Here is a 17,692-nt window from a genome sequence, read left to right as displayed (position 1 = left end):
TTCGGTTAATGAAAGAAAAACTCACAATGGTCACAGAAATAACTTGAATCTGACAAAAGTAATAATAAATAACATTCATCATCAACATTCTCATATGATTACTGAAAATGTAACAATTGATCATTTCCTACAAGGCTTACTTGGATGGCACTCCGTCAGCGTTTAGATTTGTACTTGAAGTTATAATCTTTGGTGCCTTTCAATGTCATGTCTGGTGTGAAATAAGAGCAGATGCTTAGTCTGGCCACACTTCCTCGATTTACACACGTGGACAAAATTGTTGGTACCCTTCGGTTAATGAAAGAAAAACTCACAATGGTCACAGAAATAACTTGAATCTGACAAAAGTAATAATAAATAAAAATTCTATGAAATTTAACCAATGAAAGTCAGACATTGCTTTTCAACCATGCTTCAACAGCATTATTTAAAAAAAAATAAACTCATGAAACAGGCAGGACAAAAATGATGGTACCCTTAACTTAATATTTTGTTGTACAACCTTTTGAGGCAATCACTGCAACCAAACGATTCCTGTAACTGTCAATGAGACTTCTGCAGGTATTTTGGCCCACTCCTCATGAGCAAACTGCTCCAGTTGTCTCAGGTTTGAAGGGTGCCTTTTCCAGACGGCATGTTTCAGCTCCTCCCAAAGATGCTCAATAGGATTTAGGTCAGGGCTCATAGAAGGCCACTTTAGAATAGTCCAATGTTTTCCTCTTAGCCATTCTTGGATGTTTTTAGCTGTGTGGTTTGGGTCATTGTCCTGTTGCAAGACCCATGACCTGCAACTGAGACCAAGCTTTCTGACACTGGCCAGCACATTTCTCTCTAGAATCCCTTGATAGTCTTGAGATTTCATTGTACCCTGCACAGATTCAAGACACCCTGTGCCAGATGCAGCAAAGCAGCCCCAGAACATAACAGAGCCTCCTCCATGTTTCACAGTAGGGACAGTGTTCTTTTCTTGATATGCTTCATTTTTCTGTCTGTGAACATAGAGCTGATGTGCCTTGGCAAAAAGTTCCATTTTTGTCTCATCTGTCCATAGGACATTCCCCCAGAAGCTTTGTGGCTTGTCAACATGTAGTTTGGCAAATTCCAGTCTGGCTTTTTTATGATTTGTTTTCAACAATGGTGTCCTCCTTGGTCGTCTCCCATTAAGTCCACTTGGGCTCAAACAACGACGGATGGTGCGATCTGACACTGATGTTCCTTGAGCTTGAAGTTCACCTTTAATCTCTTTAGAAGTTTTTCTGGGCTCTTTTGTTACCATTCGTATTATCCGTCTTTTTGATTTGTCATCAATTTTCCTCCTGAGGCCACTTCCAGGGAGGTTGGCTACAGTCCCATGGATCTTAAATTTCTGAATATGTGCAACTGTAGTCACAGGAACATCAAGGTGCTTGGAGATGGTCTTATAGCCTTTACCTTTAACATGCTTGTCTATAATTTTCTTTCTAATCTCCAGAGACAACTCTTTCCTTTGCTTCCTCTGGTCCATGTTGAGTGTGGTACACACCATGTCACCAAACAGCACAGTGACTACCTGTAGCCCTATATATAGGCCCACTGACTGATTACAAGATTGTAGACACCTGTGATGCTAGGGGTACCATCATTTTTGTCCAGGCCTGTTTCATGAGTTTATTTTTTTTAAATAATTCTGTTGAAGCATGGCTGAAAAGCAATGTCTGACTTTCATTGGTTAAATTTCATAGAATTTTTATTTATTATTACTTTTGTCAGATTCAAGTTATTTCTGTGACCATTGTGAGTTTTTCTTTCATTAACCGAAGGGTACCAACAATTTTGTCCACGTGTGTAAATCGAGGAAGTGTGGCCAGACTAAGCATCTGCTCTTATTTCACACCAGACATGACATTGAAAGGCACCAAAGATTATAACTTCAAGTACAAATCTAAACGCTGATGGAGTGCCATCCAAGTAAGCCTTGTAGGAAATGATCAATTGTTACATTTTCAGTAATCATATGAGCTTTTTGTTGGGAACAGTGTGAATTATGGACCTTTTGGCTTGTTGTCAGGAGTTGGCAAGTTAATCACAAATTATTCTCAGGATGGACTGGGCCTCTTCCACTGGTGAGTCAACACTGGTGATGTGCAGATTTTCTGAATTCAGTCATATTCTGCAGGCTGGATGGGAAGCTTTGGTGGCCTTGATGTGGCCCATGGGCTGGCAGTTTACAATTACTGGTCTAGGAGGAGAATTTGTTTGCAGTAAGCATGGCCTGCAAACTGCTTAGCAGAAATGCTACCAAATGAAATGAAACCAAAATAATGAGCAAAAGCAGTATGCAGTATTTTATTTTATTTTTCTCACACCAAAGCTTTTTATGGAAACAGTGAAAAGGTAGGCCTTCAAAGATTTTTGTAAATGAATTTCGGTCAGTGGGAGTAGGAGATTCAGAACCTGAATGGTGACTATTGAGGAAACAAGTAATCTGTGAGTAGTTGAAATGGATAATGCCTCAACCTACTGCACATGTCACTGTTGGAGAGTGTGTGGATTTATAAATTGGTTATAAATTAGGGTGTATGGCAGATCTATTGTTTTAATCTCTACTGTAATTTTCAAAGTCACATTCTTGTCTGACTGAATGTCTGACTGTAGCACCACTCGTAATTGTATCAGAAGAAGTCAGTAGTTTTGTCTTATCAGAGTCTTTTGACCATTGTTAGTTTATCATTGTGCTACAGTTATAGAGACATTACAAGATGTTCCAGTCTATATTAAAGCATAAAATACTTTCACAAGCCTCCTCGAGGAACTGTGAATAATGCCCTTCGGATTTTGAGATGTATGCATACATAGTGGAATGGTGAGCCAGGAGATGTGTCAGAACTAAACAAACTGAGACAAACTAAGCTGACAAGTAAGTGGCTTTGGAAGAGAAATTGAATTTTGATACTAGAGGTTGGGAGAGGAGAGATGTGGGTTGTCACTTCAGCTTTCAGCTGAAGGACAGGACTGTGGACACACACAGGGTCTCTGCCTTGCCTGGTGCCATATTGCTGGCAGTGGTAAAGCTTGTCTGAATAAGCACATCTTATAAAGTATTAACCAACTGTAGTGCCATATGTAGTGATGTACTACAAGTATCAAGAGATCCTGCAATGCTACCTCATTCTCACCCTTCAACTCAGCATCCTGTACTCACAGCAGCTCTGTGAGTACAGAGTGGGAAAATCTGCAGTGGGCAAACCTTTTCTATAACTTACACTATGTCCATGTACTGTCAGTAGCCAGCAACTTGCCTCTTCTCATTCACATAGCACCTTTTTTGTGTTCCTGATAACTTCAAATGCAAGACAAATTAGATCAAGATGATAATTAGATCAAGAAGATTATCTTGACATGTCTGACTGGCAGCGCTTTTCTGTGTAAGTGCTTGACATTAAGTTTTTGAGGTACTTGTAAATTTAGCAAATTTACTTTTCACCTGTCCAGCCACAAAAGTCACTCGTCCAGGTAAAAATGTTTGAGAATGCAGAATTCAAACAGTTGAAAGCATCCAAACAGTGTCAACATATAAAAGATTCAACTTCTGAATTTTATTAAAGTGGCTGTATGTAACATTCTGAACTCAACAAATCACTTCATATTGTTGTATATAACATATATTTACTGTATCATATTTATTCAACAATAAATTCCTTTTCTGCAGACACTTGCAGCCAGTGCCCACAACTGATTATTATCCATAAATATACAACTGCATTAGCTTAGCTAACATTATTTTTATCTAGAGACTTACACAACTGCTTATATGAGTCCACCTATTGCCTTTGGACTGTAGGAATATATTGAAAAGATACATGCAGGCTAGGACAATTCCCATAGGTGTACAGTAAATGTGATTGAATGTCTATGTGTTGTCTCATGATGGACTGGTGACCTGTCTCGGGTATACTCTGCCTGTTTCCTATTGTAGACAGATCCTATTGTAGGCTGTAGCCCTCCATGGTTGTTGACATGGTTTAGCAGCCTAGACAAATGATGGATGATAGTAATAAAAAGCTTATATGTAACACTCTAAGCTCAATGGTTCACTTCCTAGATTTTCCGAGTTTTCAACTACATTTGATAGTCTTCATCACCTGCTATCATGTGACTGAAGTTCCACAATTCCACACACATTAACAACTAGGCCAGCTCCATTGGCTGAAGAAGAAGAAGAAATGGACGTTTTGATCATAGACTATTTTGTTCCACATACTGTTCCGAAAAGATCAAATTTGAAATTCTTTGCCCAGATAATAAAATTCAGGTGAAGACAGCCACACCCTCCCAAGCAAGCAAGAGGGGAAAAAAAATGAAATTTAAGTCTATAACCTCATTATCGATCCCTCTAGGCTTCAATTGTCAGTACAGTCTACAATACAAAAGTGTTAGGCAGAACAAAAAAAGGGCAATAATAATTTTGCCATTCTTAGAGCCTTAACAACATTTTGATTGGTTATCCCAATCAATGGTTATCCCCTTGGGAGAGAATGCGGTGAAAATTAGTATGGATATTCCTGGTTTCTGCACAGGATTTTCTATGCAAGCACACTCTAGGTAAATGTATTGATTAGCTTCCCTTTCTGGTTGATGGCGCAGCCAACAGTGAAATTGGCCGGCATAGTGTTTAGCTAGACAGAAAACCCAACAATTATAAAGCTTCTTGTCACCCAAATTGCAAAACTTGCCCAGAGTGGTAAAAACCATGCTGCAAATTTTCTTTTGGATTTCTTTAGTCAAGGTTTTGAGATATATGTCTCTGAGGTTTCAACCTCTACCCTAATACAACAGTAGAGAAAAAGTGTGTGTATTACCCTGGATAATTCTCACCATCAATAGTTTTCATTGGAAGAATTTCTCACAGATGAAGTAGTCCAAAAAAAGTTCATGGAGTGGATTATCCAATGTACATTTTGGTGGTTTTCTATATTTTTAGCAGCTCATCAAATAAAAATGTCAGGGGAGGGTAGCTTTGCCATATTATTGGTGTTTTTTTTTAACCATATTTTCTCTTTCTTCTTCAATGCTTATTCATCTATTGTTTTCAGAATATTTGGACTGCTATTGGCCCAACTCCAAGTCCTTAGGGGTCTGGGCATTCCCTAGACCCTCAGGATGGAACCTGCTCTGTGGGAATGGTTACGCACTCTAAGTTCAAATGTAGTTATGATAAGAGTGGTCCAGTCCTCTGTCCACCAGTTTAGAATGCCCCAGCCACCTGCAGCTACCAGCAGCCTAGTCCCCATCTGTGAAGGTATAGTTTGAGGGAGGGAGAATGAATGAGGGAAGAAGAAAAAGAATGAAAATAATATTACTAAGGAAGTGTCTCCCAGCAGAGACACAGGTGGGGAGACTGGAATACTGTGATCTATGCTCAAGGATAATTTATACATAATGTTAATCTATAATGTTTGAATGGGTGGGCAGAGCCAGGTGGCATGTAAATCATCATCAGTAGTGTTCAATGCACATTGTTTGTGTCATTGTCTGAGAGTCCCATTTTTTTAGGTTATACAGGGTGGGGTGAACTCTTCGTATTAAAGGAGTTGCAATTTGGTGTTGCAGGGTATTGAGAAAATGTTGTTAGAGATTGGCATCCAGGAGTTGATATCAATGGTAACTTGAGATGCACAATTTATCTTTTCAGCACTGACATCGTGATGTGCGCATATGCATTAGTTACTTTGTAGAGTGTGCGCTGTTGTCAAGTAAAGCTAATTAAGTGAAACGTCATGCTACAGCTTTTCTGGCTGATACAAAAGGAAAACTGGCACAGGTATCATTTTTCATGACTAATCTACAAGAGAAGTCTGTCTGAAATAATGTAATTTACTCCAATTTAAGGGTACTTAGACACACAGCTTGTTGCAAGTGAGTGACAGTCAGGCTCTGAATGGTTGAGGGGAAAACAAAATGGACTTTTTACCCAGTGGATTGAACTCAGAGACTCTGGGATGAGTCTTTTACATGCACACACTCACACCCTACATTTGTGACCAGCCGGTTGAGGACCCAAGAGCAGCGTTATCTGAACCTGGTAGCCTCTGAGCGTCTGAACTGTGGCACATTTGGCGCTTGGTTCAGAGCAGAGAGAAGGAAATGTTTAGTGAACTAAACAGCAAACAGTTCTGCTGAATCTTGAATCCAACACTGGCAAGGCTATAGACATAGTCAGAGACACAAGGCAAAGGTAATTACCAGGGATGCAGAGAACAGGCGAGGTCAGGGACAGGAGAGGTTGGTATCGTGAGAGCAATTCAAATGATAATGCTGGAGAGCCTTGCATGAAGGCAAAGAACAATCTGGCACTCCCCTGATGTCCTCTTCCAAGGTGGGCCACTACAACCATTGGCAGTGGACATCTGGGGCCTGTTGGATTCTGGAGTGACAGGTGAGCTTGGACAAGTGCCCCCACTGGAGAATGTCAGAGCGCAGGTTCTGAGGGATGGACAAGAGGGCAGATGCTGGGCCCGGGTTGGTTCTCCATGGCAGTTCTCACTCTCTCCTCAATGTACCAGGTAACGGGGGCTAAGAGACAGGAGGCTGGCAGGACGGGCCTGGCCTTGGTCACTGTTTCCTCCCTTTCCTGAAACTGGTGTGAGAGAGCATCGGGCTTGATGTTCCAAGAGACCACTGAGCCTGGAGTTGAGCCTCTGAGCCATCCGAATGTATTCTAGGTTCTGTGGCTGGTCCAAGCCTGAAAGGGCCTCTTTGTTCCCTCAAGCCATTGCCACCATTCCTCCAACGCCATCTTGATGGCTAATTGCTAATAGCTAATAGCTACCAATGTCATAGTTCCTCAATTTTGAAGATGCAAAGCTTCAAATAGCCAATGAAATTCTGCACATGCTGATATACCACTGTAGTGGGTTGTTTACAGCTCTGACACTTCAAATCAAGGACTTCAGTGATAATAGCAATATTACGCACAATTTGAAGTGATGAATATAGGAAATGGCCTCAATATGAAGATATATTGCCAAAATAATGGTATAAATACCTTAAATATGAATGATGGCCAAAATATTTATGTCATGAATATAAATAAAGATATTTATGAAGATAAATATATAGTAAATTGCCTTGTTTTGGAGAATGCCTAAAAAAAAAAACACTACTAGAGAAAATATGACAATACACCGTTTTTATTGAACCTTATTGAAACTAGTGTAAGGCTTCATGCTGTGGTCTCGTTGTGGTTTCCAGCTATTAAGGCCCAGATATAGTCATCTGCATTTTTTTGTTTTGTAAAAATATATATATATAAAAATAAACAAACAAACTTCTACTTCAATGTATTCAAACCTCTAATACTCCATACCAGTAGCACTTACAGTGATTCTGACTGCTGGGGATAAAAGTTCAGTGTGCTATCTTTCACCACAGATCAATCCCATGCATGTACTCCAAATGGTTCAAGAGCAGCTATCAATTTATGCCTTGGATAGGCATTTTAGGCTCATTTTTAATGGAATGGTAAGGGAAACACCACACAATTCAGTAAACAAATTTAAATGTTAAGTGTGCTTTGAGTTTCCTTTGCTGGCTAATATAGGCTATGGATGTGTAATGTGACATGCTGGTTGTTGTGATATGTTTTTGTAAATGGCTGAATGGTGCGTCACTTTAAATGTTACTGCTGCAAGGAACTGTGGGATGACATCTCCTGTAGCTGCATAAGGAAGAAAGTATTGTCAGCACCTTTCCGTAGCATTTGGATTTTTTTTGAGCAGCTCTTATCTTGGCTGGTGCTTAGATACTTCTGGGTCATTACATTCAGTTTGGAACCTTTTTAAAATCTTGCAATGGAAGGTTATTTAATGTCACAAGTCAATAACGCTGTTTGGAGCATTACACTTTTTGTTTTGGCATAAAAATTGTGAGTGTCACACTACAACAGTGCTATCCAGGTCTTCTTAACTTTTCCAAAATTGTGATAAATTTGTTATTTGTTCAAACTCATGAGCATGTGTCAAAGTCATACTGTAGTTCTGTGTTTTGACATGGATCATTAGCAAATTGTTGGGAGAACTTAAGAGTATTGTAAGAAATATTGATGATTCAAGCCAGTACCTTCAAATTGTGCCTGACCCTTGACTCTCTCCTTTTATTTCTGCTGCTCTGGCTGACAGGCACAAGAGGAGTAAGGCTCAGTCTGGGAGGAAGCGTCTGCAGATCACGCTGGCTGAGTCTTTCAACCTGTGGAGACTCACAATTTATGAACTTTTTCTGTGGGTGAAGGGCTCCAAGTTGGTACACTGGCTCACTGATCTTTCGTCATTTCTACACTGAGAAACACCTGGACATCACACTTGAACAGGAATGACAGGCTGCAGCTGTTGGCTCTAAAGGGGTTTACAATACACTGCATATTAACACATTTTGAATATGTGCCCACACACCAACACACGCATGAATGAGTTCCACTTATCTAATTTGTAACTCTATGGATACATACAAGAACATAATATGCTTATGTCTTTGGACACCAGAAGCAGATATGGCTGCTGGTAATTTTTTTTTTTTAACCTGTTACCAATCACAGTTTTCACCTTTTGTGCAGTCAGCAGTGTTGAGATTAACTATAAACTTTTTTCTCACAGTTTTTACATAACTGTATGTACATGCAATAGAGAAATACTGAGCAGATGAAAAAACTGTAGGTTGTCAAGAAATAGTTCTAGCACTTAACTCCCCCTGAAATCACAGACTGTGTTTCAAATCAATCAGGTATTGTTTTATTTGTGAGATTTAGAGGTGATGGTGCACATATTATAAAAAGCAGAGGACAGAGTCAGGCTAGCTGTTTCCCCTGCTTTCACTCTTTGTGCTAAGCTGAGATAACCACGTCCTGATTCCAGCTCTGTACCTAATGCGCAGAGATGGCTGTGGCTCAGGTGGTCATCTGCCAATCACAAGGTTGGTGGTTCGATCCCTGGCCTTGGCAGTCCACATGCCAAAGTTTCCTTGGGCAAGATACTGAACCCCAAAACTGCCCCTGATGCTGAGATACAACCAGATTAAATTTAGTTATTAAATCATATTATTATTACTTGAGAAGGGTCCAGGGACCAGGGTCTCTAAAATAATGCTATAAGGAGTTCAGAGATTCATGACCTTGAGATAACAGGGTCTCAAATTATCATGTGTAAACTTTAACCAAGGCTATAGATTTCAAAAATTTGACAGCTATATGTCATCTTAAACATAATGGTGTATTAGGCGGCTCTAAATAAATGGACTGTAGTCTGTCTTTATGTAGCGTTTTTCTAGTTGGATGACCACTCAAAGCGCTTTCACAACACAAGTCAGCATTCATTCACTCACACACACATTCATACAATGGTAGTTAGGCCACCTGCACATTACGAGCTTTTAACACTGATACAGCATTGGGAACAATTTAGGGTTCAGTATCTTGCCCAAGGATACTTCGACACATAGACTGCTGAGGGATCGAACAACTAGCCTCATGATAAGTGGACGGCTGCTCTACCTCCTTAGCCCCATAAATACCATCATACAATTCACTCCAACACAAAGAAAAAACACTGACGCACCTGTAGAGAGAAATAAATGTTAAAAAGCAGAACTGTAGCAGTGAAGCAGCAAGATACTAGATCAGTTAGTAAGACAGCTGGACAGGTAAGTAAGTCATACACTAAGACAGATATCCAGTCCAGGGACAGTGCACACAGGCAGAGGTACAGGTGGTCACAGGTTGCAATTCACCTCCATCTTATGACCGAAGAGTCAAATTCAGGCACACTGCTTACTAGGTGATAAATTCTCCCTAAAAACAGATACTACCCTCATATGAAATAGAATTAGATGAAATATGAGAAGACGTATTTTAAGTCACTCCAGATGTGATCTGTAGTGCAGTCCTGATAGTGTTCCTGCCTTGATGACAATTCACTATGGATTCTACTCCTCAGCCATACATATACCTCAGGACTAGTTTTGTCCACTCAGTCAAGAATAGTGTGTTGTTATGTATTTGTTTGCACAATTTCAGGACTATGTCATTAAACAAAGAAAAGAAAAAGAACAGGGACATTGTGATTTAGTTGCATGCTGAAGCTACTTGTTGACCAAGATGAATATATCTTCTGCTGCTTCCAATCTTTAGCGAAGCTTGGCTAAACACAATTTGTGCAATCTTGTGTAATGAAACTACAAAACACACATTTCTTAACAAAAGCAACTGTTCTAGATAAATAATATCAAAAACGACTGGGTGTGCCAGGTAGTTCAACACATTCACTTGACTAATCTGAGAGGCCATATCTCTTCTCCTTGTGGAATAAATGCTGTATGAGTGCAGAAATAGATGTGATTCAAAGCTTTTATTTATTTCCATTTTATTTTCCATAGTACAATTCACCTTTAACGTTTGTTAAGATGATGACGTTACAATTTCTACTGTATTATTTCTTTTGTTTTATTTCTTTGAGTTGGAATAAGCAGCTAGAAACAAAATGGTAGCATGTTTCATTATTTTATAATGAATTGATTTAAAGGAAGTAAAAATGGAAGAAATCATGTGTACAGTGTCATTCATTGCACCCCTGTTGTTAACTACCGATATGTTCAAGGAGTCATGCTGCTCAGAAGTTCACTGTTGGACAGAGTTTTGTCATTTTAGAAGAATATCACAGTGCTGTTTCTCACAGAGGAACACCTTGCTTGTAATCTAAGTTCACACTTTGTTGCACTAATGCTGCCATATCAGAACAGTTGAACATCTACTATATGTATGCATACCTTATAGAATTAGTATGTAGTATGGAATTGGGATGAAGCAGAGATGACAATAATGAGGAAAGATTCATCTTTTAAAACCTTGGAAAGAGAGGAGGATGATAATTGAAAGATACCTGCCAGAGAGGCAAAAAGAATCAAAAACAATATGGAGGTGAACAGAAAGAAGAAGAGTATGAGTGGTTAGAAACTAAATATCTAAAGACTATATGCAGTTTCTGGACACTTTCACTCTAAAATTAAAGTAGTGAAGTACATAAGAAAGCAACAGAGTGGCAGGTTATTTTCAGCTGGATTCCCTGATCAGCCAAGTGCTGCTGAACAGAGTGCTGATCCATGGAACAGGTTTGACTGAGTATACAGTGTGTTTCAATCCTCTGCTTGTCCTGCTTAGATTAGCTATTGAACTTCTTCCTTTGAAATGTTCTACCGTGTTTAATTCTATTCACACCAAGAATCAACTGCAACGTTTTGTCATGGCTTGTTATTTACTATGGGTAATGGGCATTGATGATTTGTCGTTACTAATACAGACCTTGGGTCTGTTTTTTCTTACTGACAAGTACAGCCTCAATTCTGTTTGAGGCTAATTGTGTTATTCACCCATCGCCTGTATATTATTTTACAAAAGGAAACAAGCAATCCTGCTGATCTTTTAATTTTACTCATATTCTAAAAGGACAGGATTATGACTCTTCTCCTGTCAGGTCACAGCCTTTTTTCCTCAATGTACAGTACGGACAGGCCCACTTTATAGGGGCATGGTTTAGTGGTCTTAAGAGGAGGCCTTATAGTACATCACTAATATGCAGTCATTTAACCATGTAACCACTGATGCAGTTCATTACATCTTCCTGACGTCAGACTTTTGGTGACAGCTATTGATGTTAGGACTGCCTCACAGATTACATTTTTAGTGTATATGATTTCCATAGTTTTTGTTTTTAATCGAATAGTTGTTTAAAGACAAATAATAAGCTTGTTGGTGTAACTTGACATTTTGTAGCATCAAGTCATTTGACAAGTTGGTGACAAGGCTTTGATTATTTTTACCTGCAACAGTGGTGCCTCTCTTTGGTTAATCAGTGCAATTCTGGAAATGCCAACAATGCCTTCCAAATCTCATGCGACCACTACAGGAAACAATTCAGTGTTTTCTGATGGTTAAGGTTTGGTCAAGTTTAATCAATCAATCAAATCTACTTTTAAGGTCACATTCACAATCATACACAGTAGAGCATTGACTGAATCCATTCTTTGCATTTAACCTGTCCTAAGTATTAGAAGCAGTGGGCAGCCATTGTGCAGGTCCCAGGGACCGACTTCTTGTAACTCAAAGTTCTAAGCCAGTACCAACTGGAGCACTCAGAGGAAACCCACCCAAACAGGGAGAACATGCAAATTCCACATATCCATACACAACCACCATGCCTTCGCCACTGTGCAGTATGTTAAATGCCACACCAGAGACAATAGAAAGCTGGACCTACTGTATGCAAATAAAAGGGGAAGGAACTGTAGGCAGTCCAAACTGTAGGCACTTCAATCAGTTTAACAACCTGTATCACAAGCAACATCAATTTCTTTGTAGAAAACTCGGTGCCTACCAGGAAGGTATGGTGTTTCGGAAAACAACAATCCCTGGGTGCCCCTGGAACTGAAAGCCCTATTGAACGAGAAGAAGAGGGTCTTTAGATCACGGGACAATGATGAGCTGAGGAAGGTGCAGAGGCAGCTGAAATGGGAGATAAGGAGACACGGTAGCTGTGTCCCAATTCAGCGGCTACATCCTTCGGAGGACCCTTGATGTGAATATCTTCACAGTTACAATAAGATATTAGTTGACATGCGAGCTTGTAACATTTGTAAGTGAAGGGTTTTAATAAGGCTAACTGTTAACTGAGCTCCTCATATTAACAGGTCGCCATTATTAAAAAAAACAATCGTGTGCAAAGCATCTTGGGATATGGGAGGCCGCGAAGGATAGTAACGATGCATCCTCCGAATACCGGGAAAAGGGGGATGCATTTGTTGGCTGCATTTGTCGGATCCTTCGAATTTGGACGAATTGGGACAGCCTTCGCGCAGCGTTATGACGTAATCGGCCTTCAAATCCATCCTCCGAAGGATGCAGCCGCTGAATTGGGACACAGCTAGCGACAGCTACAAAAGGAAGCTGGAGTAATGCCTTCAGGGAAACAATGCCAGAGTGATTTGGAGGGGCCTGAAAACCATCTCAGGCCACAGCAGTGACTACAGGAGGGCCCCAGAATATGGAGATAGGGAATGGGCAATTAACTGAATCTGTTTTTCAACAGATTTGATTGTAGCCCTCTTCCTCGCCCCACCCTACCAGAGTCCAGATCTGACAGCATTACCTCTCCAAAACCCCTCACTCCCCCTCACAGCATCCCTGACACCACCAGCACCCTCTTCAGACCACTTAACCCCCCCTCCACTCCACATCACAGACTGCATTCACCTCCCCCCACATCAGTCTACAGGAATGACCCCCCCAGTCCCCACCCTAGCCTCTCCATAACAGCAGATCAGGTGAGCAAGGACCTCAAGAGGGTGAAGGTGAGGAAGGCTACAGGCCCGGATGGCATCAGCTCCAGACTGCTCACGGACTGTATAGATCAGCTGTGTGAGGTCATTCTGCATATCTTCAACATAAGCCTCAGTCTCGGGAGAGTTCCAGCCCTGTGGAAAACCCCTTGTGTGGTTCCAGTCCCAAAGACCGTGCAACCCAGTGAATCCAGATACCTCAGGCTGGTAGCCCCAACTTCCCATCTGATGAAGACGAATGGAGGAGATCATACTGAACCACCTCCACCACCTGGTGAGCAGTGAGCTGGACCCCCTACAGTTTGCATATCAATCAGGCATTGGTGTGGAAGACACAGTCACCTACTTGCTCCATCGATCTCTTTCTCACCTGGAGAACACTGGGAGCATGTTGCAGGTCATGTTTTTTGACTTCTCTAGTGCTTACAACACAATTCAACCATCATTGCTCAGGGGAAGCTGGAAGGAGCTGGAGTAGACTGCCCTCTTACTGTGTGGACCATCAACACCTCACCAACAGACCACAGTATCTGAGGCTTCACAACTGTGTGTCCGATGTGGTAGTTTGCAGCACAGGAGCTCTGCAGGGTACCTGAGTACATACCTGGGTGTTCACCTCAACCACAAACTGGACTGGACAAACAGATGTCCATGCAGATGTCCTGTTTAGGAAAGGCCAAAGTTGTCTCCACCTGCTAAGAAGACTGAGGTCCTTTGGAGTATGTAGGACACTGTAAAAACATTTTATGACTCTGTGGTGGCATCAGTATTTTATGCTGTGGTATGCTGGAGCTGTGGAAGCACTGAGAGAAACATACAAAGATTGAACAAAATGCTCAGGAGAGCTGGCTCAGTCCTGGACTGCCCTCTTGACTTCATCGAGGCGGTGGGTGAGAGGAGGATGTTAGCCAAGCAATCACTGACAACCCAACCCATAAGCAGCACTTTCAGCAGCAGACTGTTGCATTCACTCTGTAAGAAGGGAATGCTACAGCGGGTCCTTCCTCCCAACTGCAATCAGATCAACATTAATATTGTGTAATGTAGCACTGTGTTAACATACTTACTGTTTTGCACTACTGTGTGATTTTTCTGTTTCATCATCTTGCCATTACATTGATGCAATATCTTCTTCAATATACTTATTTTCATCAATTTTAGATGTTTTTTCTTTTTTTTGTATGAAGTCTATGCATAACCATATTTTTCTTTTTATACACTGTGTTACATATTGTTTATCTAATGTGGAATAGTTGGTGGCTGCAACTGCTGCCTTAGTTTTCTTTACATTTAATTATTCATATCTTTGACCTCATGACATTCACATTGCACATGCAGACAGCAAACTCATAAAGGATGACATATAGCTTTTGTTTTCATACAACATATAGATATTTATTTTGTACATGTTGACAGTACAATAGTTTTTATTTGTAGTGGGCACATTTAGTTGTTTACTTCTTCTTAGACTTAGACTTTGCTTTACTGATCCTAATTTAGGAAATTCTTTTGTTGCAGCAGCAGGTTAAACATACACATAAGCATGAAATATATACAATAATGAAGAATAAGGATGAGAATAAAACTAACCCATCTTGTAGACAGCATTGATGTTGGTTTGCCAGTTTAGTCTGTTGTAAAGTTGCGATTGGAGGTATTTGTAATCCTCCACCACTTTGACATTCTCCCCCAGAATACCCAGTGGCTGTGTGGTCATCCTGTTCCATCTGAAATCAATAACCATCTCCTCGTTCTTGGCCACATTAAGCAGCAGGTGATTTCTGCCAGACCATTCCACAAAATCATCTACCACTGCTCTGTATTCCTCCTCTTGTCCATCCTTTATACACCCCACCACCGCTGAGTTGTCCAAAAACCTCTGTAGGTGGCACAACCAGTACAATTGTACTGGATGTCTGAGGTGTACAAGGTGAAGAGAAAGGGAGACAAAACAGTCCCTTGTGGCGCTTCAGTATTATTTTTCACAGTCTCAGACAGAACATTGCCCAGTCGAACAAACTCTGGTCTGTCTGTTAGATAGTCAGTTAACCAGGAGATTGTGGGTGCATTGACTCCCATTACTTGCAGCTTCTCACCCAGGTGCAGCGGCTGGATGGTATTAAATGCACTGGAGAAATTAAAAAAAAGTGATCCTCACAGTGCTGCCGCTACAATCCAGGTGGGAATGAGCATGCTGCAGCAGGTGTATGATGGCATTGTCCACACCTAGATGAGGTTGGTAGGTGAACTGTAGAGGGTTCAGTGATGATTTCACCTGTGGTCGTAGGTGGGCCAGGACCAGCCTCTCCAGCACCTTCATCAAGAGTGATGTAAGGGCAATGGGTTGGTAGTCATTGGGGCCAGATGGAGTTTTCTTCTTCAGAACAGGAACCATGCAGGACATCTTCCACAGCACCGGGACTTGGCTGTGAGCTGAACCTGTTAAAAAATTGTTTAGCTTATTGGCCCTCTTGAGGCTGCTGGCTGCTGGTCTGTCTCTTGCCTTGAGCCTCGTGATCGCCTTCATTCCTGTCCACACATCCTTCTCTCTGTTCTGCTGGAGTTTGGCCTCCAGCTTCTTCCTGAAGGCATCTCAGCTTCTCCCTCAGCTCACTCCTCAGTTCTTTTTTGTTCCCTGACCTGAAGGCTTGTTTCTTCCTATTTAGCAGACTTTCCAGGTCACTGGTGATCCAGGGCCTGTTGTTGGGAAAGCAGCGTACAGTCCGGGTTGGCAGTATGGTCTGTTCACAGAATTTGATGTACTCTGTGATACACTCTGTCGAGCTGTTGATGTCCTCCCCATGTGGTTCACACAACACATCCCAGTCTGTTGTCTCAAAACAGTCCTGCGGTGACTCATTAGCCTCATTAGTCCACCTACTCACTGTCCTCATGGACGCAGGCTGTCTCTGGACAAGAGGAACATTCTGAGGTGTTAACAACACCCAGCTGTGATCAGCTCTGCCTAGGGGAGGGACGGGCTGTGGCACTGTATTGCATCCTTTGCATTAGCATACAGTAAGTCAGGTGGGGCGTTGTCTCTGGTGGGACAGTTGATAAACTGGTTGAAAGTTGGCAGAGTTTTGTCCAAAGTGTTGTGATTAAAGGAGTGGATGACATCACACGCTGCTTCTCCATCAGCCTTCAGAGGGATGTAAACAGTGATCATGATGGCGGACGTGATCTCCCTATAATAAGGCCGCATCCACATAGCTAGCAGCTCAATCTGCGGGCTACAGAAATGCTTTCTTAATGCTAACATGTCAAGGATTACACCACTCCGCATTCACAAATAGTGCAATCCTTCCTCCTTTCTTCTTACCGCTCCAAGCCACATCTCTGTCTGCCCACACACAGCTGAAGCTGGGTACCTCCACACTGTAGTCCGGGACATGTGACTGAAGCCATAACTCGGTAAAGGCCATTAGACTGCACTGTTGATATTCCCACTGATTCCTGACCAGCATGATGAGCTCATCTGTCCTATTTACCAAAGACCTCATGTTCCCCATGATGATCACCGTAACGGGTGGGCAGTATGTCTATGCCTTGGCCCTCCATTTAGCTCCAGCTCTACAGTCCCGACGTCACCTCTTCAAGTCATCCCGGAACACATTCCTCTCTCCAGGCGGCACCGTTGGTTTACACAATGCGATCAACTGTTACAAAGAGTGCAAAAAGTAACAGAAGGGCCTCTTAAAAAGTTGTAAACCTGCATGCAACCATTGTGACACAGTTACCAGAAACACAGTTGCAAAGATAGAACTTAAAAAAGAACGGAAAACACACTAAATGAGCATCTTCTTCAAATCTTTTTTTTTGGTGAAACTCCACCCGAGACTCCTCATGCCTGTCTGCTTGATCCCTCACAAATAGTGAAAACACTACTTAAACCATGTACAATTCTCAATCCAATTTTCAGTTTTTCCCATTAGCAACATTATTTTTCAATGCCCCCCCTTTTTGTGTTGAAAGTTCATATATACAGTTGATTTTTAATTTTCTATTTTGTATTTTATTCCTGTCCATGTCACCATTTATGTATTTCTGATATTATTGCTGCTGCCTGTAACACCCTAATTTCCTCTACAGGGATTAATAAAGTCTTATCTTATCTTATCTTATCTTATCTTATCTTATCTTATCTTATCGTATCTTATCTTATCTTACGTCTCATTGTGATACAGTTGGGCAGTGGGCTATACATCCTAAAGTTACATCCAGTTAATTTTCTCGATTGATTTTAACATGATTTCATTTCTCATTACTGACTGTGGAATCACTGTGGTTAGGCTGATTCATTTGTGCACAGAGGCAACTGCAGTGACAGCAGGCC

General features: G+C 41.3%; 1 protein-coding gene across 1 annotated transcript in view; it reads left to right on the top strand.

The window, feature by feature from the left end:
- Nucleotides 1-10,570, top strand: part of adck1 (aarF domain containing kinase 1) — a 115,064-nt gene extending 104,494 nt beyond the window's left edge. Inside the window, exon 11 of the mRNA XM_076749220.1 lies at nt 8,157-10,570. Coding sequence (XP_076605335.1) covers nt 8,157-8,316 — 160 coding nt within the window. The 3' untranslated portion in view covers nt 8,317-10,570. The remainder of the gene's footprint in view (nt 1-8,156) is intronic.
- The last annotated feature ends 7,122 nt before the right edge of the window (nt 10,571-17,692 follow it).

The sequence above is a fragment of the Chaetodon auriga genome, chromosome 14 (genome assembly GCF_051107435.1).
Source record: "Chaetodon auriga isolate fChaAug3 chromosome 14, fChaAug3.hap1, whole genome shotgun sequence".
In the NCBI taxonomy this organism is placed as follows: domain Eukaryota; kingdom Metazoa; phylum Chordata; class Actinopteri; order Chaetodontiformes; family Chaetodontidae; genus Chaetodon; species Chaetodon auriga.
Note: the sequence above shows the minus strand (reverse complement) of the source record. Positions and strands in the feature narration are given on the sequence as shown.